The sequence below is a fragment of the Cavia porcellus genome, unplaced genomic scaffold (assembly GCF_034190915.1).
Source record: "Cavia porcellus strain 051 isolate PalLab524CR breed Dunkin Hartley unplaced genomic scaffold, mCavPor4.1 scaffold_8, whole genome shotgun sequence".
Lineage (NCBI taxonomy): Eukaryota > Metazoa > Chordata > Mammalia > Rodentia > Caviidae > Cavia > Cavia porcellus.
Window position 1 is genome coordinate 3,434,148 of NW_026947491.1, and position 27,982 is coordinate 3,462,129.

Below are 27,982 nucleotides of genomic sequence, written 5' to 3' on the forward strand. Positions count from 1 at the left end.
AGTGGCCACAGGGGTGACTGCCCCTTCCCCTAAGCAAGCCCTGCAGTGACCTGTTTTCTCAAGCAGAAGGAATGGGTTCAGTACCCTAAACATTGGCCAGTCAGTGTGGGCATGGTGAGTATGCCACACCTATGCTCCCAAAAGGCTCCAATTTCCAAAATATTCATATTCTTAAGACACAGGTTTTAAAAAAAAAACAAACAGCAACAGAAACAATAACAAAAAACTCTTTAGAACAGGAGCAGCTCCTTCTGTCCAAAGAAGTGTTCTAGTGAAAACTACTGGTGTCTCTTTGCTCTTCTTCCTGTAGGTTCTAAAAAAAAAGAGGAGAGACAGAGTAGGATGTGTGAGAGGGCCACATCCCGCTGTGCCCATCCGAAGGGCACAGAGAAGTTCGCCCTGCTTGATCCCCGGCAGAGCCCTCGGCGTTGGTCTTCTGCAACCAGCTTAGAGCATCTCCTCTTGCTTGATGGTTCTGCTTGGCCAAGCAGGTGGAAGGTGGAGGAAGGAGGATCCCCACCAGGCATGGAAGGCCAGTTTTTTCTTCATGACACAGAGAGAAAAGACACTCAGCTGATCCCCAGTTCCCCACCTGCTCTGCCCTCAAACCTTCATATCTCCCACTTTTCATAAGTGACATGCGCGCATTAGCTTTCCCCCAGTTCTGCTTCGTGGCATACTTGCAGAAAGACAAGGCACCCAAATCCCAGCAGAACAGTGAACTCGGGATAAAGGTGCACCGTTTCCGTAGGCCACTTACTGCAAGAATCGCTCGGTCTCGCTCCACCAAGTCAGCCAACTTGTCCAGCAGACGTCCTCTCTCTGACGCATCCATCCTCCTCCATGTCGAGCCCAGTGAGAAGGCCAGGCGTGCTGCCCGCACGGCTTTGTCTATGTCTGCCTGCGAGGGAACAGAGGCCCAGCTGAGGAGAGGACTGGTCCGCGCACAGGAAGGGCATGGGCTCTGGCAAATGGGGGTCTGTGTGCACCCACCGCCTGTTCCTCATACATGTGTCTCCTGAGGGACTTACAGGCTGCTTTAAAGACTAAACTGCAGCACTGCAATGTGACGGCTCATCTTTAATTCTTTTAGGAACATACCCAGAAAGAGAAGAGCTGGGCCAAATGGAATTCCTAGCGTAAATTTTTTGAAGCTCTCTAATCTCCATAGTGGTTGTACTACTTTATGGTATCACTAACAGTATTGAAGGGCTTCTTTTTCCCTGCACCCTCGCCAGGATTTGGCATTATTTGACCGCTTGATAATAGCCATTCTTTTGGAAGTAAGGTGGAATCTTAATTGGTGTTATTTTAATTTGCATTTCTGTAATGGCCACACACACACACACACACACACACAGAGTAGAACACTACTCTCCCATCAAGAAGGATAAACCTGAGTTGTGTAGGAAAACGGATGCATCTGAAGACCAAAATGTTAAGTGAAACAAATCAGAAGCACAAGCTTAAGCATCACATGGTTTCTCTGACATGAGAAATGCAGAATATAAAAAGCAAAACAAAAGACAGTAAGAAGTAGGGAGGTAGAGGAAGGGGAAGAAGGAAGGGAAGGAGGAAGAGAAGAGAAGCAGAGGAGAGGAGAAACGTGTGAAGATGTGTTACATACACGGACCAGCTGCCCATGAGGACTGTGGTCATCGTGTATAGCAGACATGCAACAATAAATATAAAAGTTTACCGAAGTGAGCAACGCCCACACTGAGCGGGACATCATGAGAGCACGCGGACTGCCCTGCGCCCTGCGCTCTCCATACCTTGTCTGCTTCTTGGACTTCACACACTTGTTCGCCCGTAGCTGGGTTATAGACTGGGAACACTCGCCCACTCTCCGAGTTCTGCCACTCATTGTTAATGAAGATCTGAAAGAGAAGACAGCAGGATGGGGTCTGTGACACGGCCGATGGGAAGCCAGTCCGCAAAGGCACCAGCCTGCACTCACGCCTCTGAATGCCCTTCATTTTACCATTGAGCTCTGTTCCTACGACCAGATCGTTCATGGAGACAGCTGCTAATGAGGAACTATATGTTATGTGCAAAACTCGATATTCAGACAGAGACAGTCTCAGGAAACTCCACCCTGAACACATTGTGTTCCACTCTTCCATGCAGTACTACAGTGTCCAACAGGACACAGAATTCCAGCACTGTACTGACCAGAACAATCAGAAGATTACCAAAGGCCCCACTGCCACTCACTCTCCCCCCTCGAAAGTCCAGACACAGGTTTTAAGTCGGACAGTGCACCTCAGTGATAAGCCCTGACCATTGCTCACCAGTAGAGGTCATTAAATGAGGACGGTCTTACAGTGAGGTGTGGAACCAGAGCATGCAGGCCAGCCTCCCTCCTGGTTCAAGAGCTTCCTGTAGCACATGTCTTCTTCAGTCACCCAAACTCTGACTCCAGTTCTTACTGTGAATACCATGAACATCTCAGCCAGCAAGGACGAAGTCCCGTGTGCATGCAAGCTGTGCCATGAGGTTAGAAAACAGCCATCGACAGCCCAAGCTCTGGCCAGAGTCTACAGGGCCTCGGCGGTGGCTCACCCTGTAGTCACCACGGAACTGACTGACGCTGGATGCACATTTGCTGCTTAATTCACATCAATTAAGCAGGGCCGCCACTCAGACGAAACTAAGCAGTGCGCTAAGTTTCATGCATACATCTAAGATTTCTTTGGCTTTGCCAAGTGGGCTACACAGGTTAGCAAAGGGAAAGAGGGTGTAAATTTCAAATTAGACTCTCTAAAATTCATTAAGAAGCAAAATTTCCTTACATATGAAGTGGAGATTGTGCTAAACTGGTAAGAAGATTAATGATTCAATGATACTTGAAGCAATATTGAAAGATTTTAAGGAGCAAGTTAAAGGAGGTGGAAAAATTGCACAATGAAATTTTTAAAATTTGTTGACATTGAAGGAGAAAACAAACTGCAGTAAGAATTTTTGGACTATGAAATTGAAAAAAATATACAAAGATGTTTTACTCTGTAAAAGCTAGGGCCCCACAATGAAAATTTCTGAACTTGAGAACCAGTTATCCTGACAATTTAGGACAAACACAATGATGCATTTATTTCTTACTACTTGCTAGTCTTCAATAATTATAAATGAAGTTATATAAGTATAAACTTAATACCAAATTCTAGAAAGTGTCCCAAAACTTTCTGTTCACATTTCCCCCTTTGATTTGTTAAAATAGTGAGTCCACGTGGAAGGAGATACTAATTAAACTAGAATACTCTCTTCCTAAAGACTTTTTTTTTCCTTTTGAGATAGGGTCTCACTATGTAGCCCACACTGACCTCAAACTCACAGAGATCCTCCCGCCTCAGCCTCCTGAGTGCTGGGATTACAAGTGTGTGTGTTGTGACACCTGGCCACTAAAGGTTTTTTTAACACAAAAACAAAGAAAAGATCTTACATTTGAGCAGTACTTAATACAAATGTACTAAGCACACACACAAGGGCCTTGTAACTGTGTAATGCTGTAGAGTTTAAAATACAATAAGCTTACTATATTATTTTACCCAATAAATGCAAGGTATTTGTAGAAGAGGCAATATGTCTGCACATTCCCCTGAAACACAATATAATCCCCCAGCAACAAAAGAAGAAAATTAAGAGGTATTCTTGTGGGGTTTTTTTTTGGGGGGGGGGTTGACCCGCGGTATTATCAAGCAAAAGGAACAAGAGGTCTTTTCAGTGTTCTCACCACTTTTATTCATTAAATGACAACCTTTGCAATAATACCAGGGTCCACCAAACCCAATGTTAGTTCTTAAGCTTTTTTATAGAGCAGTTCTATGTACAAAGATAAAGATTGCATGATGCTTATTATTTCTTAGAGGTCTTCCAAAGATCAGAGAGAAAACTTACTTATGTTTAATTCAATTAAATTCATTTTCTTATTATTAATATTTATGTCCGTGGATTATTTTTTTTAAATCTAACATGCGTTACAGAAGTACATGATTTTACATTTTCTGTATCTTTAAACATTTTGCTAGTTCACCATCCTAGGAATTATTTAGTGAACACAGCAATTATTTCCAACTATGTTTTTAAAAAGTAAAATAATAAATCTGGGTGTGGTGGCGCACAGCTGTAATTCCAGCACTATGGGAAGCTGAGGCAGAAAGATTCCAAATTCAAGCCCAGCCCAGACAACTAGTGACTTAGTGAAATACTGTCTCAAATTAAAAATACAAAAGTACTGAAGATGTAACTCAATGCCAGGGGCCTGGGTACGAACCCCTAGTACTCAAAAATAAAGTAACAAGAAAACAACACAAAAAATATAGAATTTAATAAGTAAATAAGTCACCACAATAATATCCTTCTTTACTTTTCTAATAGTGTACCTTAAGTACATTGTCTTTCAAGGAGGTCTAAAATGAGTTTGGAGATGGGATCTTTACTAATTTATTTTTAGCTTTCGTTGAACACAGATAAGCATAATTTTGAAAGTTCTGCCTATCGTGTAATAGGGAGGGAAATGAACGCAGAAAGACATTGCACAGTTCTGGGTGGTGAGAAAGCAGACGAAGCACTTAAGGCACTACTAGGGGGTCAAACTGACTACGTAAGCAAAATATTGGGCTGCCAGTCTTTAGGAGAAATCCATTTTCTGAAACTCTAATCAAAGAGTCAACAGTGTATTTATAAAGACCAAAGGATACAGGATTATCTAACCCATTAGTCATTCAGCAGGAAGCATTTCATCATTTAATATTTTTCAACAAGGCCCTGACCCATCCTGTTTTAGTAGGTTACATGACATGTCCTCTCTCTTTTCTCTTGCCCGTAAAATTTACTTCTATGACTCATATATTAACAAATGTTACAGACATACATACATAGGTATATGTGTGATTTAAGGGACAGAGGTATAAAAATAAAAGAATGCTCATTAGGTTGATTGATTTAACATTTAGAAAATTGAAATGAAATGAAAATGAAAATAATTTTGTACTTACAAAATCAAGAGTGACCATCTTCTGCTAGGTTATAAGCCTTCACATTTTTCAATAAGATTGCATTGTGTTAATGCACATGCAAGAAACGCCAGAAGTCCTGATGAGGTATAACCTAGTGGAGATGTTTTTTAACCTGGAATCTGTGTTTATAACAAAGGAAGTGTTCCCAGCTCTTGCACAACAGCTGGATGCAGTCAGCTACACTCAGAGGCATTGACCCCTTCAGCTTACAACATCCCCAAACCAGGAAAATATGAAAAATTACTTAAATTATTAAATTATTATTTTGTCATATTCATCACCTGCTTGTTCTTCTTTCTGTAAATTGTTAGTAAAATAATCCAAAATTTAAAAAAATTTTAAAAGGGCCCTTTATAATGAGCAGTAAATATAATGATTTTTTCCTGATATGCAAAATGATGAGGTTTTGTTGTTGTTGTTGTTGTTATGCTATTAGGCTCAGTTTTATAATATGACATTTTGTCTTGCTTTGTCATTTTTAGGCAGGGTCTCACTATGTAGTTCAGGCTGGCCCTGAGCTCACAGCCATACTTCTGTCTCAGTGTCTCAAGTGCTGAGATTACAGATGTCCGTGGATTATTTTTTTTAAATCTAACATGCGTTACAGAAGTACATGAAAAGTAAAAAAAAAAAAAAAAAATTACCTAACTCTAAAGCACCATTGCCTAAATGGCACTGCACAGGATAGACATTCTCATCCCGACAGGAAAGAACAGGGGGATGAAAAAGAACAGAGAAAAAAAAAAGAGCAAAGCCAAGCAGGACAAATGTTAGGTCCTGTAGCTCCAGGCCAGAGGTGCCAAGGCACAGTGTGATGAGATGTGTATTCCACAGGGAAAGCTTTATTGCTATGGCCTTGCTGGTTGCAGCCCTTTCTTGGACAGGCATTACTCATTGTCCATGACTTTTCTCAGCAGATGGTCTATGTTCCTGACAACTCCAACTTCCTGGGGTCTTTCCTGCACCTTTAGCCTCTTTCCTACAGCTTCACATACCCTCTCAGAGGTCCATAGCTGGCCTCTCAGGTCTTTCTTTGAAATCTGGACGGAAGCCTCCCTGATCCCACAATTCTTACACTCTGCATACCTGAAAATCAGCATCACATGGACGATGCCCAAGTCTGCTGCCAACACAAGCAGTAGCTGGATCCTCTTGCAACAGGACAGCAGCAGCTCTGAGTGCCTGGGTGGCTGAGCATGGTGAAACGAATCCTAGGGAGCCAATTCCCTAGGAGTTCCTTCTCAAGTAGGAGTCCCAGACATTTTCTTTGCAAATTAAATGTTTATAATCTTGCACTCTTGAGTCGAAAAAGGGTGGTAAGTTGCTGATTCTTGAGATGTCCTCAAGGCATTTTTCTTCTATCCCAGTTCAAAGCATTTAGTTTCTTTTTAATGGCACTTAGATCCTTTGTTACCTCCTTTGGCCCCAACCTTACAAATGGTTCTTTGCAGGACAAATTCTGCTTTTCAAATACTTTTGTTCTGCTTTTTGCTCTCAATTCTCATTATACACCTGGCTAAAAGCAGCCAGGGGTATCCATGTCACAGTCTGAATGTTGGGCTGCCTTGAAATTTCCTCTGCCAGATCAATTAGCCTTCTACCTTTGAACTCAGTCTGAAAAGTCTCAAGACATAGGTACAATGTAGAAAATTTTTTACCAGAGTGTAATATCCATGACCTCTAGCCCAATTCCCAATACAATCCTCATTCCCAATTGAACCCTCAGGAGGTTGGCCTTTGCTTGTTCATATTCTTATCAGCATTCTGATTTTCTTAGCTCCAGCCAGAACTGTCATCAGGCTCTGCTTAGGTTTCTCTACACCACATCTTTCTAAGATGTGGGAGCTTTCTAAGATGTGGGAGCCTTTCTAAGCTTCTCCCATAAACCAGTTGCATAGGCTTCTAAACCTTTGATCAAGTACAATAACAGCAATGACTCTACCTCTCTAGAACTAATTTTCTGTATTAGAAAGCTTTCATATTGTCGGTATATGTGACATCCACTACTTAAAAGGAAGAAAAGCTTTATTTTTGGCTCATGATTGCAGAGGGATCAGTACATGGCAGGCTTCCTCCAAGGCAGAAACATCATGGCAGAGGGGCATAGAAGAAAAAGGTTGCTTTGTATGTGGTGACCAAGAAGTTGAACAAGGGAGCAGTTCCAGAAAAGAAGGGGCCAGGGACCAGATACAGTACTCAAGATCACACTTCCATGACCTACTCAGATGCACTCAGGAATCTGCTTTACTAATCCTTTATGGAACACTCAGCCCAATCAAGTTGGCCATCCAGATTAACTGTCATAGGAGCCAAAATGAAGAGGCTCCCTAAAGAAAACACTCAAATAATTTAAACAGTGAAATAATGACAGTTATGTAGTATTACTTATATAATTATAAAGACATCTGACTTTCAGTAATGACAGAACTTCCTAAATTAATAAGTAAACAGAGGATGAGGAAAACTCTTCACCATAAGATTCCAAATAAAAGACATGAAAGTATGATAGGATTAGGTACCATTTCTTAATATTACAATAATAATTGTTGCAGGCAAAATTTTTCAGTGGATGGTCAGTTAGAGGGCAAAAGTATAACCAAAAATTTGGATGTTCAGTTAGCACCAAAGTATCTCCCCTCAGGACACTTATTAATTACAAAGGGAAAACTGATAATATTGGAAAATCTTGGCAGCCACTACTTAATCAAGTGATTAAGGCTAATGCCATTAATCATAACTGACTAACCAACATCATGTGCTCTGGAATGATGTGCTGGGAAAGACAGACCACTGCATAACCTGAGTTTCATCACAAGGAAACACCAGGCAAATCCAAACTAAAGTGTATCTTACAAGATAATTGGCCCATACTTTTTAAAAAGTGCCACCATCATGAGAGACAAACTAAAAAACCAACTCCAAACTAAAGGATACTGATGAGACATAGAAATTAAATATATCATGCAACCATGGAATTGTTCATGGACCAGAAAAAAAGATATTATTGGAATAATTGATGGAATTTGCTTTAATGCCTGTAGGTTAGATAATAATGCAATGTTAACATTCAGATTTTATTACTCTATTCTAGTTAAGAAAAAAACATGTAAGGAATCAAGGTGAAGGGAACATGAGAATTCTTTGTACTGTTTTTTGCAAACCTGAAATTATTTTGAAGTGAAAAACAAAAAAAAAGTAAAAGTTGGTGTCATCCTCCAGTGCCTGTCTTCCATACTGTAAATGCCCAAAATGAATTTGTTAAATGAAGAAATGAGAAGTCAACACTCTCCTTTTCACAAACACTCTTTGAAATGTGAGATTGTTAAAAATGAAATATAGAACTGAAAATGTACCTTCAAATAAGGTCCAAAGCCATAAGAGCTATTTGATTTAAAATTTCCATATAATTTCAACTGAAAGGCTTATGAATGTCGGAACAAAAACTATAAAATTCTGCTTTTCAGTGTGTTGAATTTCAGAATCAATACAAGGGGGAAAAAGGGCTTTTCTATTTTAGAGCTCTTTAGGTGCAGAAAACACATCTGGCCCAACATTGGACTCGGGCTCTGTTTGTTCATTTGTAAAATATACAGGCATTCACACAGGACATCATATAAGCCAGTGGTGCTATAACTGAAGGCAAAAGACAGAGAAGCATGACAGACAATCCTCGTCTGCGCTAAGCGTCAAGAGGACAGGACAAATTAGCCATAAACCTAACTCCGGTCCACGGTGGTGATGAACTGGCCACTGACATTTTATGGGCTGTTGCTGGTATCAAGAGCCCTAATGGATGTGGCTTAGGGTTAACTGCAATGGAATGCCTGCTGGAGGGGAATGGAATCACTGTCTAACGTCTTTCCTGATAAGGTTGGAAATACGATACCTCCCACATCAAGATAAAGTCTGAAAGACACGGAAGAATAAAGGCTGTATTTGGACAGCACATTTTTCACATTACACTGTATTTAATATGCACAAAGGAGTGTGAGGGATGTATGCATGGATGGCTGTCAGGGTCCATGACAACTCACCCAAGTACTAGAGCATCAGAGTGTCACAAAGGGCCCGTCCACCAGACCCTGCACTCCACCTTGGCCGACCGGCCACTGGAGATAACCATGAGCCTGGACTTTGGCCTTCTTTATTCTTAGATATTTTCCTTGTTTTTCCTGCCCTCATGCACTAATTGTTGGATGTGGGTTTCTACATGTGTTTAATGTAAGAATACTGTAACCTGCACTGTCTGTTAGTCATCTTTTATCTGTTTGTCCCAGAACTGAGAAGGCTGTGTGGAAATTGTCCATCTTGCACATGCATGTGTCAATGTTCCCCTTCACTCTTGCTTTCCTGTTTTTATAAATGTGAAGTTATTTGTGCACATATTTGCAACTACTAGGTCTGACTTCAACCCTTTATCATTTTGAAGTGACCCTTTTACTAATAATAAATTATAATCAATAATATATTAATTTATTGTATATTTTTATAACTATTATATTAATTTTTAATATATGTTATAATAATATAAATATTTAATATAATATAAATATAAATAAATACATAATATAATAATATTTAATATAATATAAATATAAATCAATAATATATATTATAATAATATAAGTATTTATTATATATTATATTAATATATTATAATTACTTAAAGGCTATTTTGCTTCATGTAGGTTGAACATCCTTCATCAGAAAATCCAAACTGTGAGATCCAGAAGTTTCAGATCTGGAGCATTTCAAATTTTGTCATGAATCGATGTTGGATTTTGTCAGATGCTTTTTCTGCACGTAAAGAAAGATGTAATCATATGGTTATTTTATTTTCTTTGTTTGCCCACTGATAAGGTGGTTATATTAATTAATTTTGAATGCATACCAGCCTCATAAGTAAAATAAGTCTCACTTGGTTTTGCTGTATAATTATTTTCACATATTTTGTTGAAGATTTTGATATATATGTTCATGACAGATGTTGACTGAATTACTGAATAGATATAGGCCTATGCGTATTATTTATTTCTCTTTGTTTGAGTTTCTTTAGCATCCTTTTCCTGCTCTCCATGGCAGTAGTAGAGATGCGTGCACTTTTGTGTCTATTGTTAGTAAACTTGTTTTTTCTCTTTTGGCTACCCGCTCAACAATGTTACTGAATTTTTTTTCCCCAAAAAAGCAATCTATGGTTTCATGGCTGTGGATTTTCCTGTTGTTAATTTAATTGATTTCTGCCAATGTTTCAATTATTTTCTTCTGTCTGCTCGAGGTTTAATTTTTTTCTTCATTTTCTGGTTTTCTAAAAGAGAAATATACACTATTCTCTTCTATTACAAGCATTCAATGCTGTAAGTTTCTCTTTAAATACTGTTCTAGTTGTATTGATATATTTTGATATACTTTCTTTTAATACTTTCAAAATAGTTTTAATCTTTTGAGACTTATCCTTTGGTTATTGAGAAGTGGCTTGATTCATTCCCAGCTATCTTTCTCTTCTAGCTGGATTTCACCATTGTCTGAGAGTATTTTTTTAATGAGTTCTACTGTTTTTAAATTTAAAGCCACTGGCAGACCGTAGGGGAGAGAGAATAAGGATTCACCAGGAAGCAAGCCTCCCTGTGAGCCAGTGTCACGCGCTAACCCAGCCCCTTCCTGCAAGCAGGCTGGCAAACAAGAACTAACCCTAAACCCCCACCCTGTAAGCAACTAGGTGATCCAGAGAAACACAGGCTGCAACAACAGCTGTTGTGAAATGCAATTTGATGCTTGTGGTGTTTGGTGTTTCACTGACTTTGCAGGTCTAGGGCCAGAAGTCTGAGCATCTACTCAGGGGATCACGGTATGTGTGCAGCATCTATGGGGGATCTCCTTCTGAAGGTGGTAGCCATTGTTGATTCCCTATTATCTTATTTTGAAGTCCTGTATCATGTTCATTGTTTTGTTGTGTTGGATTTTATTCTATTTTGTTTCATTTGATTTTGTTGTACCCAATGGCATGAACAGCTATTTCAAAGACAGTAAGATATATTATGGTAGCCATTTGGGATTTACTATTGTCTTGTTTTGAAGTCCTTTATTGCCTTCATTATTTTATTTTCATTGGTTCTATTCTGTTCTGTTTGATTTTTACTATGTCTGAAGGTATATGTAGCTATTTTGAAGACAATCAGAGGCATTATGGTAACCACTGTTGATTTAGTATTGCTTTGAAGTCCTGTATCACTTACACTGTTTAGTTTTGATTGGCTTTATTCTGTTTTAATTTCCTTGGTTTTATCCTCTTTAAAATAAATAAATAAATAAGTTTGTTAACGAGTGCCCTGCAGCGTGGCTGTGATCTATCTTGGTAAATGTTCTAAGAAGCAAGTATACTCTATGGACATGGGCAAAGATGGATTTGCTTTTCCTAGAATGCAGTGGGATTTGCCTCTAGAGAGAAACCAGCTCTTGTATTTCCTTCAGCTTCTTCCTCATGTTCAGAACGCTATCCTTTTAATTAATCAATGTATCAAATTAACGTAGGCAGAATAACTGCTCTCATTATTTCTACTGAATATTGTTGCAAGTCCCCAACTTTGGAACGAGTTCCGTCCCAGGAGAATGGTCAAAAGCTGGATTCATTCATAAGTCTGACAAAGCGGGTCTTACACATCTTTGATGCAAATATGCAATGTATGTTGCTTTGTGCTTCCCAGCAGTCCCCTCCACATCCCCAATGCTTTTCCTCTTATTTCCAGACATCTGTGCTCTGACTAAACACTGGACCACTGTACACTATCACACAGTGTGGGAAGCACACAGCAGCACAATCACGACACTGCTTCGCAGACACACGAGCTACTTCTATGATTTGTCTGCACCTACAAATGTTTGACATGCAAGGTCTGCTGGCATCTGTGAAAGTTTACAACTCAAATGTTCATAAATCAAATGCAATCATTACTGCATTTGATATTATAATATATAGTAAACCCAGAAAAATAAATAAAATGTAAAGAGGTTAGAAATTAAACAATGTTGTCTTTATTTCCAGGTGACGGTGGTGGTCGATGTAAAAATTCTTAGGAAATCTATAAAAAAATGATTTGAAGTTTAAATTTACAAGATCAATATATAATCCACACATTATCATCAACCAATCACAGAAACAAACAATTTAAAACTGAAATTTAGATACATATCCTTACCTTAAACACACACACTCACATGCACATCAATCCAAGATCCAGACACACTGACAGATGATGCTCCCAAGTGTACAGTCTGCTCTACTGCCAAAGTAAAAGTCCTGTGCAGCGGCTTTTTGCAGCAACTATTAACCTCTGAAAGTGTAAAGACTTGGGAAGAATAGCCCAAAGGAAAGTCTCAAGAAGAATTACGGTTCTTGGTCGCAATGGGGCTACTTCATAAGATTTAGAGATCCGCAGAGCTCCCTCCTCCATCCTCCCTGGGGAAACAGGTCCACGGAAAACAAACAGCAGGACCTGGAACTAAAGGAGAAAGGAGTCTCTGAACAGAACCTAGATTCCACAGAAAAGACGCGGAGTGTGGAACCAAGGGTTATTCTAAATGGGGAACTGTCCGCAGGTACTCTGGAAAACACATAAAGGATGTGTGCTGTGCTGTCCTGGAACTTACAATAAGATTTCAAAGATAAGGGTACTTTCCAGGAAGCTAACTAACATCAGACACCCTGTGATGCAGGCCGAGATGGGTGTCAGAGTGGAGTTCTGGAGTTCACTTCGAAGAAGGGAGAGGCTGGTGCCGTGTGGCTGACGACGGGATAGAAGAACATTCAGGGAAACGGGAAAAAACGAGGGAGTATGACCTGGGTAGAGATTGGGAAAGGCAGCAGAAAGAAACCCTATCCCTAATAAAATGGTCCGGCTGGCCTGGTCACCTCCCACCGACTTAGCGCCTTCCTAAAGGTCATCTGATACTCTGGTTTGGGCAGTGTGATGGAGAAGGACACCTCACTCCTCTCCCCGCCCTGTGAGTCCTCTAATCCTACAAGACGTTCTGGTGTTCCTGTGACTGAGCTGCCCCTGCCTTTCCCCATCAGCCTTTGTCACCCTGTCTGTCCTCAGAGTCGGAGGTGCACTCCAGCACACAGGAGTTAGAAAGCACAGAATCCGTGAGAAGTAAGCGTGAACAAATGGGAAAACTCATACAAGGAGATCAAATAGAATGTGGCCAAACACCAGGGAAAGAAAAGAATTTTAAGAATATGTTATGAATTAATTACCAAAACCAGGAAAAGCAGGTCAAAAATGGGGTACAAAGTGCTGTGGAGGAAATAGGAAAAGGAGATTATTTTTAAGATAAGGAAAATTAATGTTAACAAGTATTAGGTAACAATTTAAAACTCATATATATATTTTAAATATATATACATATATAGTTTATGCTAAAATAAATGAAAAATATGGCTTATAGGTTTCATATTGAGAAACAATCAATCAAGAAGGGAGCCAAGGGAATTGGAGGAATGAGACAGCACGGGGGAAACAGCAGCTTCAACCTCCCTTGAAAGCTCAAAACATAGACATGCAGCTTTTTGAACCAGGCCAGCCATGGTGGCTTTAGTCTATCGTCCCAGTACTTGGGAGGCTGAGGCAGGAGGATCACTGCAAATTTGAGGCCAGCCTGGGCTACAAAGTGAGTTCAAAGACAACCTAAATTGCATAATGAAATCTTGTCTCAAAAAGACAAAAAAAAAAAAAAAAAAAAAAAAAACATTCAATGCTGAATAACTAGCTCCCGCCTTTCACCGTGGAAATACAGCTAGAAAATCATAAAGCAAAATGAGCCAGAGACTGCAGCCTGGGTATCAAGAAAGACTGACAGTCACATGTCTGTGTCGTCAGCATCCTCTGTGCAGACCCTGATTAAGGTCGGGTCAGTTTCCAAAGTCTGCTCTCTATACAGCAGAGAAGGAACTGTACCAGAGGGGGAGGACAGGGTCCAGGGAGCACCATCCTGACATCCCTGAGTACATGCACCAGGTGCCAGGGGCCCTTAGAAGCCATACAAGGAAAGGAGAGGCCCTGAGGGGCAGCAGCTCGGGTCCACCCACACAGGGCTCCAAAAGGACTCCGGATCGGTGGAACCCAGAAAGACACTTGTTACCCTTCTTCATCTCTGTAACCTCTGAATCTCCCCTGATGTTGACGACTTTCTGGATATATTTGCTTATATATGTTAATTTCAGACTTTTCCCTAGATGGGGGTCTCTCTCTGTCTCTGTCCGTCTGTCTCTCTATCTCTGTCTCTCTCTCTCTCTCTCTTGCATGTGTGTTGATTTCTCTTGAAATCTGAACACAGCTGAGTTCACGAAGATCTCTCTCTTGAGACGCTGGCCCCGTGGTCCCTGCCTGCCTTTCTCTTCTCGCTCCTGTCTTCTCTTCTTGTCTCCCTCACCAGCGTTCACTGAGTGCATTTGCCTTCTCTCTTACCCAACGTGCTTGCTTGGGTCTCCTTCGCTTTCTCTATTTCCCTCTTTCTCTAGACCAAGTAACTTCTGTCCTTCTACCTTCCTACAACCCCCTAGTAAAGGAGACCCAAACAGGCCCCTGTGCTGCTCACCCGGAGACAAAGGCCACCGCTTCTCCATCCAGCATCTAAACAGACTCAACGTTTCAAAGAGAAAATCAGTGACTTGTCCATAGCTAACCTAGCTATGTCCAGTGAGGTTCCTGCTGCCCCTAGTGCCCCACCACACCCCTGTCTGTGCTACTGACCTCTGTTTTAGCAAATCAGAGTAAAGAGTCAAAACAGTCATCAGGGCCGTGCAGCTGCAATCGTCGCCCTGTGGATGTAGTTGTACGTGGCTGACGTCAGCCGTGACATCTTCCCAAGCGGGAAGAAGCTAAACTCGCCGTCAACATTGTGGTAAAGGCAAGGGAAATTGCTACTGGTAATGGTTAATGTTCATTTCTTCCTGTTCCATTTTCTATAAACATGGTAATGCCTATTCAGGCTCATTACTGTAAACGGAGCGCATTTAAATGGGCAGTAAAACCCAAGTATTTACTCTAGTGCACATATAAAGTTCCTCATCCGATGTTTTGGAAATGTTTCAAGTTTTGAAACCAAGCATCTGGCAGCTTTACAAGCCGAACCTTACCCTGAAATCACTCACACGGGGACGCGCCCGGGTCCCGTGTCAGGCAGTACCACACCGCGGACGGGCCTCCCCCACGGCCTGCATTCCTTGCGAGTAAATTGGCATTCACGGGGCTCCTCTAACTCTCCTGCACCTCAGACTCCAGGGGCTGTTGATTAAATGTATATGTCCCGAGCATTTAACCGGACTTTCATTACGGTCACTTCATAAAACCGCCACTGATTGCATAAGCGATGACACATAATAAGAACCTGGAATCCCTGCAAAATCTCCTGGTCGGGTTTTTCCCCCTCTTTCTTTATTAATAGTGACCAGTTTGTGGCCTGGCTCTAAATCAGCACAAGTATTTGACAGCAAATGCTCCTATCTATGGATTGTATATAACCCGTCCTGAAACCAGATGAAAGCGGGGTCACTGGAAAGGAAGGGCTCCCTCCATGTACATCATGTTACAAATTGGACAACACCCGGAGAGTTCATTGTCCAGCCTGGACTGTGAAGCCCACTCCCATTTACCATTCCCCTGGAATCGATGTTAATTAAGGCAGACTGAGGCCATAAATCAGCCCGGGAGTTTTACAATGTAATTCAGCATTAAGCATATGTATTTAAATAAAAAGTAACTGATTAACCACTAGAGTTTCTCCAGAAGTTGCTGAGGCCATTGCTTTATAACAGAGACATGTCACTTTTCATTTTTGTGAAGAAAGGAAATGAAAGGAGTGTCTTTTAAAAAGCCTGGGTAAGTGGCTTACCCCAGCTCCGTTTATTAGGAGCAGGGGAGGGGCCAAAAAGACAGAGGGAGAGGGAGAGAACAAAAAGGGAAGAAGGAGGAGCGGCAGCTGCCATCTCGGCCTGTCTCCCTTGAGGTCATCAATTCTCCCTTTATTCACAACCATTTCTTATGACCTGATTATGTGAGGCACTGTGCGAGGTGTGGGGGGATAAAAATAAATAAGAATCACCCCTGTCCTTGAAACGCCCTCTTCCTGGCTAAGTTGTGGCCTTAAAGATCTAAGTGCAGTTGGGCCTTAAGCAGTAGAGAAAATATAAGCAGGACTGGAAAGTCAGAACTGAAACTCAAATCAATCGAAAGAATAATAATAACAGTTAACATCTGAATCCTGAGATGCGGGTGCACAGTTCTGGACCCTTTATGTTGACTTTTTTGGAGAGTGGGAGGATCTCACTGCATAGCTCAGTCTCGCTTCAATCCCCCAGATCCCCTGCCTCAGCACCAGCACCCCAGCTCACATACTGACTGACTGAACCCTTGTGCTGTCATACGCAGAGGAGCACAGAACAGGAGAGTGAGGCCCCGAGCCTTTAAAGAACTTGCCTGCAGCCAGGCATGCACTGGGGCTGAGATTTAAAACCTTAAAGGATGAACAAACAGGATTACATCAAATTAAAAAGTCTGCACAGCTGGGGAAGCAATTAACTGAGTGAAGAGACGGCCTCCAGAATGGAAACAAATCTTTGCCAGCTATCTTTCCAACAAAGGATCAGTAACCAGCATATATAAAGAATTCAGATACACCTGCCCAAAACACAAGTTGATAAGGCCAAAATAAACAGACACTTCTCAAAAGTAATACAAATGGCCAAGAAGTACATGAAGAAATATCTAGCTATCACAAAATGCAAATCAAAGCTAAAATGAAATGCTATCTAACCCTTAACAGAATGGCTACCATCAAGAATATAAAAACCAGTCAACACTAGCAAGGGTGGTAGGGAATCCCTTCCATCCTATTGGCAAAAGTGCAAATTAGAACAGCCACTTTGTATAAGCCACTATGGTGATTCCTCAAAAAACTAAAAGCAGAGCCACCTTTGCTGCCGCTGTACCACTGCATAGCTTATTCCTAAAAGAATTAAAGTTGGCATACTCAAGAGATATCCACATCCCATGTTCCCTGAGTGACAAATACAATAGCTAAGCTATGGAAAGAGCCTGGGTCCACTGAAACAGGACACAGACTGACCACTAAAAGAAGGAATGAGGCAAATGTGGTGTACACACATAGCAAGGTACAACTCAGCCATAAAGAAGAATGGAATCATGTCATCTGCAACAAAGTGGATAGAACCGGAGATCAAGGAAACAAGCCACAGCAGAAGACAGTGTTTTTCTCTGGTATGTTTTGTCACAAAAACATGGCTCTTTATTACTATATTTTTGGGTTTCTCATGTAAAAGAAACCATGGGATTGAGAGAGACAAAAGAATCAAAGAAAAAAGTGGAAATAGAGCTTTTGTAAATGGGAGAGAGACCGAGAACTGGAAGGAGCAGAGAGGCGAGGAGGGGTCGGGCAAGTAGATGACATGAAATTAGAAACGAGAGTATCAGAGAAGGGTAAGGAACTAGAGGGAGTGAGAAACGTGCCTCTTATTATGTATCCCTAATACACATTAACAGAAAATTTTAAAAACTTCAACAAACTGACACCTTCCCTTCCATCCCAGAGAGTGACCACTGTAACAGGCAACTTCCCTCACCCTGTAACCTGTCAGGGCCACCTGCACTGTTCCAAAGCAAACCAGTTTCTCCTGGAATGATCTGGTCCCAACCTGTCTCCCCAGTCTCTCTCTGAACATTCCTCAGGAAGCCAAAATAGTGTGGACAGCATATCAGTACAGACACACAGAGACAAAGGGGCACCATGCTGCCCACTGAGCATGTGTGTGTCTAAGCACGGAAGCAGGGGCCTGTGGGGGAAGAAAAGAGGTGGCACAGAGTGCACCGGGGAAAGAGGCGCAGGAAAACATGAAGCCTGTGGACCTAAGTTCCTCCGTCAGCTCACTCAGCCGCTCACTGTAGAACACATGGATCATAACAGAAAGTGAGGAAGTCCCATGCAAGGTGCAAGAACCCAGTGTCTGGTGAGCACCCACTTCCAGCTTCCATCACTCTGTCCTCCTGTGGCCAAAGGGATGCACCAGCCTCCTTAGGCATCTTTGATAAGGCATGGATCTCACTCTGAAGGCTCTGTTTCTTAATCCCCCGCCCAGGGCTCTCATCTCTAACACTGTCATCCAGTATGATGGTTTCAACACATGAAGGAGAGAAGCACTTAGACTGTAGCACTCCCAACACCCTCTCTAATTCTATACTAAAACTTGATCAATTTCTAGGTATGGTGTGAACTTTTAGGAGTCAGAATATGCAGACCTGCTTTTCCCCCCTTTTTTACCTGTCAAACCACTAAAACATTAGTCAGGTTTCAAACCTCAGTTCAAATGCAACCTCCTGGTAAAGACCTCCCAAGTCCCTGACAGCGCCACTGCTGACCCTGACCTCCCACCCCTGCATATTTTATTTTATTTTATTTTATTGTCTTTTTCCTTTTTATTGGTACCGGGGATCGAACTCACGACTGCCTGCTTACAAGGCAGGCGCTTATGCCGCTGAGCTAAATCCCCAGCCCCCACCCCTGCATATTGACCTGTGCTATTTCACCTATGTCTCCCACTGTCCAGTTACTACTAAGAACAACCGCTATATTGCTTCATCATTTTTAGTTTTGTTGTTACCTAAAAAAGAAACAGCAGAAATCACTGTTCAATAAATGTTTCCTATGCAGTGGTGTTGTGTAACATGCAAGTACTTTTTCCAGTAAAATGCATGTTCTACACTTCAGAAATCAAGATTCTTGGAATCCTAGAATCATTTTCATCTCATTTCCCAGCGAAGTTGCACTTTGAGGTCCAAGGAACACAGTTTTGCTTGTATTGTACACTGCATTTTTCCTATCCGAACTGAGGTTAAATTTTCATCCAGAACACGTTCCTGGATGGACACTGTGGGCAGGCACTGTGGCAGTGGAGTTCCCCGAGAAGAAGGTGGTCTCTCCGGTGTCTCGCTGCAGCCCTGGGGACAGAGACAGCTCTTCCTCTGGGCACTGCAGCCTGGATCTGCAGTCCCACCCCCCGACCATCACTAACTGCGTTGTGAGGCCATACAATCATTGGTTATTTCAGCTACTGTGCCTGGCTGGCAACCACTTTTCAGGTGTGTCTTCTACAGCACAAAGTGAAAGAGGAGTAGGCATGCTGTGTTCTTGTCCCGGCTTCTGGCTAGGTGTCCGGAGAGCCGCAGGCTTCTCCGCCTCCAGTGGCTTTGACTGAAACCAGCTCAGTAACTGAGGAAGTCGCTGGGTGGCATTCAGGATATGAATCTTTCGCATCCCTTAACAGATGTGGCTCTTTCTGGATGAACCTCTGAATCCTTTTCAAGCCGGACCCTTAGGAATCTGCCATCAGTTGAATAGAGGATTACTCAACTACCCAATTCTTAATGGTTCTAACACTCTACCTCTGCTGTGCCACCAGTGGGCGCTCGGGAAGAAGCTTTCCCAGGCGTTCTGGGTCACTAAGTTTATCTACCTCCCTCTCCAAGTGAGCATCTCAGCTTTGCAGGCATTGGAAGGACAGTCAGGACTTCTGTGGCCACCGCAGAGCCCACCTTTTACATTCCTTTCTCTCCTAATTACACATAGAGATTTAACAGGCAACAAACGTACTAGAAAGATATCACCTGGAGACGCTATCACTGGGTAAGAAGGTCCTACAACAAACTTTTAAAACTCTGTGCAAAGGCCCCAGTGTGACAGCTGGAACCGCCCCCTCCATGAAACACCGCTTTTAATCTCCTGTCATGAAGCTATTCAGCATGCAGAGATCATACGACAGCCTCAGTAAAGCACACTATTTTAAAATGTACTAACGAATGAGTATCCTATTCTTGATCTAAATATTTGAGGCCATTTTGGTTGTAAAGAGATAGGGTCACAGAGCTGGCAATGTCACTCGGCTGCGAAAGCAGTCCAGTGACTTGTTCTCAGTTATTGATTCCATGGTGAGTAGCACAAGAGAAACTGGAACCCCCAGAACCTTATTCCTATCTGAATGCTTGGCTTGCTTGGAAAGCAGACTTGATAACTGGCCAGGAATGCGAATGGCCATTCCTGCACCTTTTATAAGGGTTTTTTTTTGTTTGTTTGTTTGTTTGTTTGTTTTTTGTTGTTTTGGTTTGGGATTTTGTTTGAGCTCTTTTTCTTTTCCTTCAGCACAATCCACACAGGTACATAGAATAGTTTTTGTTTCTTTTCTTGAAGGCAAGATGCGTTGGGGAAGCAGTGTTGGCTTTCATCACCAGTGGGACAGGACTAAGACAGGAGGTGCCGAAAGCCCACAGTCCTGGGACCCACAGAAGCAAGGACTCTGCCAGGGAATATATAGCAGCCAAATGTCATGGTCGTCAAAAAGGAGATTGGTTCTCCTTATTCTCAAAGCACAGTTTCCTGCTTTCCAACTTCAGGACTCCATGGGAGGGCTGAGCAAGGGGGATGCCGAGTCCATGCTTACCCTAGTGACTTTCTACCAGGGACATTGCTTTGGGCTTAGTAGAGGGAGCAGATCGGCCAACACAACTGTGTGAGGAGCTGGTTCCAGTTTCACTGCCCGATGGTAAGCGCTGTGCATACATTTCTCTACAGAATCTGGCGTCCAAAACTAAGAGCAAGGCACCAAACACCAAACTCCTCATAAAATGATCACGGCTGTTTGACTCACGGTTTCTTCCCCACTAAGGAAATAAAATAAAAATTCCTAGTGACACCATGAGAGACCCTCCGGGTAAGCATTTGAAAGAGAATTTGTGACTACAATCTTCTTCTGTAACTGTTTCATGGCACCCTAGAATTCAGGCACCTGAATGGGAGATGCCAGCACTTTCCTGTCTGAGTAGCGGTGCCTTCCTCGAGAAATGCTTTTAAGAGCTGTACCACAATCAGTGCTCCACTGCAACAAAGGCTTTGTGCCAAACGGAAGTGTCCCTTGCCAATCAGTCTCTAAGGGAGGTGGTCGGATATGTGAGCGGAGAACACGGTTGTCACTGCGTTAACACTGGGAAAGGCCAGAAAGGTGTGCTTTCAAAAGCCAATTCAAGGCAATTACACTGGCCTACATGAATTTAGAGGTCTCAGAGGAGACCACCAGGATAAAAAGAGCCCATGCAGGTCTGTGCCACCCTCTAAAAGGTAGAGCTGCTTAACTTATGTAAGTGGATGGTTAACATTATGTTTTGGGTATACCAAACAAAGCAAAGAAACCAGAATACACAGATGACTGAGGTGATTAACCTGGAATGCTGTCCTTGCTCTGGAATGGAGACACTAGTGCTGAAGAATCTCCACTTATTAATCAGTCTGTTTTTACCACTTGTTAAATCCTAAGGGAGCTACTTAAACGCACTGAGCTTTGTTTCCACATCCATTCAAAAAAGAAGAAGGGGGAGGAGGAGGGAAGGGGGAAGAGAGGGAGAGAAGGGAAGGGGTGGAGGAGGAGAAGGAGAAGGACAAAAAGGAGAAGGAGAAAAAGCAAGAGAAGAGGAAGAAGAAGGAGATGGTGGAGAAGGATGAGGAGGAGGAGGAGGAGAAACCAGACCTATCTCCAGGAGCGCAGGACAGTTCACAAGCTGGCAGGTGACGTGGGTAAGGCTCCTCCAGCTGCCACGGGAGGTCTTCCTTTCCCTAAATTCCCTGAAGAAAGTTCTCCTGGCTCCCCTTGGTTTCCTCCACACCCTGACATGCAGTACACACTCAGAAGCTATAATAAGCCATGTTCCTGTGGGGGAAGTGGAGTGGGATAAGGAATTCATACTGGCTACCAGCAGGGTCCCCATTCACCTAATGGCTGATTTAAGTTGCTTCAGAAACCTCAACAGTGACTCGGATGGAAGCCCAGAGCATAAAGTGTAGCCATGCAAGCAGCATCACATGGTCACTTCTGCAGCTGGACAGGTCAGCTCAACACATTTTCCACCTACAGCAAAGTGGCCAGGATGACAGACAGAGGCTGCCATGAATTCTCTAGGTTCCAAACCCTGGGGGGTTCTCAGAACTGCTGGCACTAATAGGAGTTTGGTGTAAATAATTTCCTACCCTCAATGAATCTTTAACATAAAGCTGCCATGTTTTATTTCAGTAATAAAATGCTTTGTTTTTTAATAGTAAATGCTTGAAATGATTTGTATTAAAGCCTGCAGTAGATTGTGCCTTGGAGAGTTAAAGATTACTCAGCTTGCCACTAAACTACTTTGGGTTGATCAGAGGAGAGCACCAGGGAGCAAATCAAAAGCCAGACTGATCTATTTATATGAAAAACTTCTATTATTTTTAATGAAACATACAAAAGACGAACTACAAAACACTAGTTTTTTACATGATTGCTCCATTATTTTTAACATAATTAAAAGATTTATGAAAACAAAGAAGAGACTGTACTATCATTTATATAAAGTTGTGTGACCTCAGGAGTAGTACTCTGTAAATCTAGTGGCCTTTGAAAATCATAGTTGAAGATAATAAGGGCATTTTTACCTTTGACAACAATATCCTCACCTTATTTTAATTTCAGTTGAGTCTACCTATATAAAGTAAAATAGTGACATAAGCAATCCAATCATTTTAGGAAGAAGAATGAACTCACTTTATAAATATCTACGTACTAGGAAAACGTGACTCAGTACACTTCAATTCTGTGCTTTGCTTTGCACCAAAATATCTGACTAAAATGTGAGGGGGAAAAAAAAGCACCCAAATGTCAGTCATTGGAAAAAACGGCCCTATGATCCACTGCAGTTTTCACTTTCAAGCCAAAGTTCAATATTATGTAGACACAGCTTTGCTTCAATAGATGCAACTTTTTAAAAAAATGTGGGTATTAGGGATCAAACTCAGGCCCTCACACTTGCCAGGCAGGTGCTGTGCCACGGAGCTATATCCTCGGCCGCTAGTAGATGTAATCTTTTACCAGCCGAAAAGTGTATCCTTACCAAGCCTGCTTTACTAAGGACTAACTTATCATTCCTAATTTAAACCAACTGATTTTAAATAACAGACTTAATCTTGCATGCCCTGAATCCTACTTAGGCTGTATCCCAAGTTGAAAGACAAAGTCTTTACTAGAAAAGACTGCAAACTAGACTCCAGGTAGTCATCAGAAAGTTAAAAAAGAAAAAGAAACAAAAACTTGAGGTGATACTATACAATATCCTTAAAATATCCACCCATGGTGACCGGGCCAGAGGAAAGGGCCAGTTTCCACATGCCAGTCCAGGGTGATGCCACAGCGCAAGACACTTAGAAGGAATAGGGACACTGGTGTTAGGCAACGAAGACCCACCAGTTTCGCACACATCCACACAGAACATGGATAAGCAGAGACCAAGGCCATCGGTATCGCTCTCCAGAGCACAGGCCAAGGTGGACAGAGCCGGGGCCACAATCCTTGGGATGGAGCCCAGCAGACCTGGCCCTTCCTCAGAATGAGCCTCCTGGTCCTCAGTTCTACCTGGACCATTCAGAGTAGAGAAGCCTGGGTAATCCCACTGACCTACAATCCAGAAGAGGGGTGGGCCAGCTTCTGGACTCCAACGACTCTGAGAAGGTGTCCTAGAACAGGTCAGCGCTGCCCAGTTCTCCCTGCCTCCTGTCCTCAAAGGCCATGGCTCGTTGACACTTGGGTTGAGTCTTGTGGGGATTGCTGGCCTTCTGTGCTCAGACCCACTGTAGGGGTGACCCTGGGGTCCAGTTCTGTCTTAGCTCCTCTCACACAGCTTCCCCATAAGTGGAGGAGACCAGACGGCACAACTGAGGCATGGTCAGGTAAGCTTCTGTGGTTTTCTCCTCTATAAACCATGACAGGAAGACTGCTTGACCTAGAGGTTGGATGGGAAAATAAGATCTGAAAATCCTGGCAGAGCAGACCTTTGATTGATTCTGAATGTGAATGCAATCAATCAAGTCAATTTATTAGTGTGTTTCTAAAGTGAACCGCCCTGCACTAACTCCACATTTGTTTACAGATTCGCTTATCCTCTGTTGTTCCTGATCCCTCTGCCAAACAGTCAGACCTACGAGGCACCAGCAAGAAGGAAGGGAAAGTGGTGAAGCCCAAGCAGCACTACCTGGCCTCCCGGAGCCTCCGAAGCCACCCTCTTCTGCCCGGAAGACCTCCCAAGACCACCTGGCCGCCCAGGCTGTGGCATGGGAATCACTCTCCGGGGTGGAGGCCCGGTAGGGCTCCATGCTCTGTCCTGTGGTCTCAAGAATGCAGAATGCAACATGACTTCTGTCTTCTGCTTGAAAACAAAAGTTCCTTGCTCATCTTAGGTTAACTCCTCTTCGGACTCTTGCAAATAAAGGACATCAGAAAGACTGTCAGGAGTGGGTGAGAAAAAGGTGAAGTGTTTATTTTCAAAGCCACAGGAGTCCTCATGTGAAAAAGCACCTAGCTTATCTCGGTGTTTTTGTTTGTATGATTTTGAATTGGAGGTTTGGAGCAATTCATTTAGAGGATTAAGCTGTCTTTACAACCTACTTCATTGCCCTGTCTATTCAGTAGTAGCCCAGGGTTATTCCAGAGGAAGGATTTAAAGTATTGCTTGAGTCTTCTATTTGAATGCCAATTAAGTTTAAATTAAAAATGATGTTTATTTGGTGATAAAAATCACAAACACAAACAGCTCAGGGTTGCCAGCTTTAGAAAATAAAAGTAAAGGATGTCCAGATAAATATGAATTTCAAAAGCACAACGAGTAAAACTTCAATTTAAGTATTTCAAATCCCTTGGAAATTATGGACTACATTTCTACTAAAATATATGTCTTTACCTAAAATTCAAACTTGACTAGACAATCTATATTTTATCTGGCAATCCTATTGTGCTTTCATAGATGTTAAACATCTGAATAAAAACAAGCATACCTCCCACTGCATTGCTGAATTGACGCTTTCTCTGTACAGAGCTAAAATACTTTCTCAGTCAGAGTATTAACTCTTCATTTATGAACAGATACAGTGACACCTCTGGAAGTCAAGTGAATTTTAATTTTAATTTGCAGAGTAAGACCTACTTCCAGCCAGGAAGGCCCATTCTACTTACAGAAGTTCTTCTCAACACAAAAAAGTAAAGTCAAAAGGGGCAATCGGCATCTGCCATTGGAACAGAATTTAAAAAGTCTTTAACTACTAAGACTAAAAGTGAATATCATCTTCCACTTATGGAACCTACAGGGCCTACCTAAGGCTGAGGAGACTTTGGAACCAATAAATGAGGACTTCCTCTAGAGGAGACCAAACATTCACTGGTGACAGTAGACAAAAAGCAAAGCTGAATTTTATATAACATTTGTTCATATATCTATCACTTTAAACAGCTAAGTGAAGAAAGATTATTATTTTCTTATGAGAAATAAGAAAATTCTGCCTTTGACTCAGATCTTAGCAAACAATTTTAAACAAAATTATACATATTTTGCATGTGATTCAATTCATTCTCTTCTTTGGGGAACTTTATAAATACACCGGAAGGTCTATGCAATATCTTTTTCTACCTTAGGAACATGAATGTAATACTATTATTTAAATTTTTTTATTTTAAAGAGATCAAAAGAGGACATAGCAAAGCAGATCAGACCAGAACAATGCAAGCAACACAGCATTTCACCACAAGACAACCCGTAATTAACAGTAACTACCATAATGTCTCTTTCCTTGAAATAGTTGAGCATAACTTCATATGCAATAGTATCAAACATAACAAAATAGTATAAAACTATTCAAAAGAATGAAAGTATTATAGGGCATTCAGAACCAAATAACAGAGAACAAACAATGGCTACTATATTATCTCATTTTCCAAAGAAAATTTGTTTATACTATCACACATAAAAAATTCAATAAGATACAACATGATAGAACCAATGGAAACAAAATAACAAAAGCATGGTAGGACTTCAGGGGAAGATGCTATTAAATCAGCACTGGCTATTGTAACGTCTTGTTTTCTTCAAAATAGCTGTTCATACTGTCACAGATAATAAAATCAAACAGACCAGGATAAAACCATTCCAAGTAATAAGTGCAAACATTATAACACTTCAAAGCAATGTAATGGGGATTTGTAATACTATTTATAATAATTCATTCCTAAAGCCCCTCCAATTTAATAAAATCTGATGATAAACTAATGAATCTAACTGTGCATGGTTTATAGAGTTCATTAATTTAAACTCACATCTAATATTTCAAAACAAAAGGTTGTTTTTGTAGATCATAAAGTACTTTAATTTTTCTCTTTTAATTTCTCTTCCTTCCTACCTTCCTTCCTTCCTTCCTTCCTTCCTTCCTTCCTTCCTTCCTTTCTAAATAGACACTTTCCCAGACAAGGAAAAAGAAAGGAGACATCAAATAAAAAGTTCAAAATAACTATTTCGTCAAGAAATCTCCACTTGGCATTTAAACAGAATGTTAGAAAACTCCTGCTAAGACTTCAAAATAAACCTCGCGCTAGAACTCCATCTCGCTCAGAAATACCACTGAAAGCTGCCACTTGACCCGGAATTCCTCTGCAAGAAAAACGAACCGCCACTCCATAAGCAGCGTCCCTGAGAACTGCCGGGGTGTCAGCAGCCTTTTCAGGGGCCCCGCCTGGCCTGGCCACTCGCCCTGGCATGATAAATCACCGGCAGATCCTCACCTTCCTACGTTTGATCTCTGCTCAGCAAGATGTGGTTTTGATGTGAAGAACTCCAGATCTCTTAGGTCAGAGACAAATAGCAGTGTCGCTGACCTGCCAAGTGCTAAGTCTCTATTAGGCTGAGTGAAAAGTCATAAGCTGCTGACACCTCCCTGGCCCAGCCCTCCCTCCGCGGCTGCCCGGGCCCTGCTCCTGCTCCGCGGAGGGACTTGGAGAAGAGACAGCAAACCTCTTCTGCTACCATTATTCACAAGCATTCACACAAGGTTTCCTGAGACTTCAAAGAGGAATTCTCTTAGATTCACCATGCTGGTTTCCAGTACTGTAAAGTTGAGCAAACATAAAACATTTGATTTTGATGTCCAGGGGTCTCCTGACACTGCCAGTCACTCATTTATAGAAGGACAATCATTAACAGAGATTTGCAAGGACCACTCTTGGGTCATTATTAGTACATGGGGGATGTTTCTGTTTTGGGGGGTTCTTATTTTGATTTGTTGGGGTTGGGAGGGGGGTTCTTGTTGTTCTTTTGCAGTACTGGTAATTAAACTGAAGGAGCAATGAATTATGTATATCCCTACCCCTTTTTATTATTTGGTATCGAGGTAGGTCTCCTTAAATTAAGTGTCCAAGCAGGCCTCAGATTTGCAGTCCTCCTGCCTCAGCCACTGGAGAAGCTGGGATTACAGATATTCATCATTGAACCCCCTTGGGGAAATGCTTCTAACAAAATGGTTCTGAGTTCAGATTTGGGGTGCCCGAAGACTACAACTAGATATGTAAGCAAGTGTAATATTGCTTTTCTAATCTTCCTAGTCCCGGGTTCTGAGCGAAGAGAGGAAAGAATTCATTGTAAAGAATTAATAGCTCTTCTGATCCAATCTCCTTTATAAATACGGAGGTCCAAACACTTGCACCTCACTCATTCTCTCTCAGTTCGTACACAATAAAACGTATGTCCGAGGACTTTCAAGGTCTTTTCCCAATGTCACAAAACAGTTTTATTTCCCCACGGCCTAACATAGAGGCGCTATTCAGGAAGCAGCCAAGCGATTTCCCTCATTCATTAATTCGGCAGATACTTGCTGCTTGAGGGGCTGCTAACCAAGCACAGGGAGGGGCAGAACTTGGGTCAGAACCCTTGTGCTCCAAAGCCCAGTGCCTGCTGCACAGTGCAGCCTGAGGGGCCTCCATGCAAAGAAGGGCAAGCGGGGAGGAGTAGAGGAGAGGGGCTTTGCATCCTCTAGTTCTCTGCAGGAAGGACAGAAAAGGCAGAGAGTTGTTT

General features: G+C 42.0%; 1 protein-coding gene across 1 annotated transcript in view; it reads right to left on the bottom strand.

Moving 5' to 3' along the window:
• Positions 1-27,982, bottom strand: part of Aldh1a2 (aldehyde dehydrogenase 1 family member A2) — an 80,621-nt gene that overhangs the window by 41,530 nt on the left and 11,109 nt on the right. Inside the window, exons 2-3 of the mRNA XM_063254281.1 lie at positions 1,776-1,880; positions 761-901 (exon numbers count right to left, since the gene is read on the bottom strand). Of these exons, the coding sequence (XP_063110351.1) occupies positions 761-901; positions 1,776-1,880 (246 nt within the window). The remainder of the gene's footprint in view (positions 1-760; positions 902-1,775; positions 1,881-27,982) is intronic.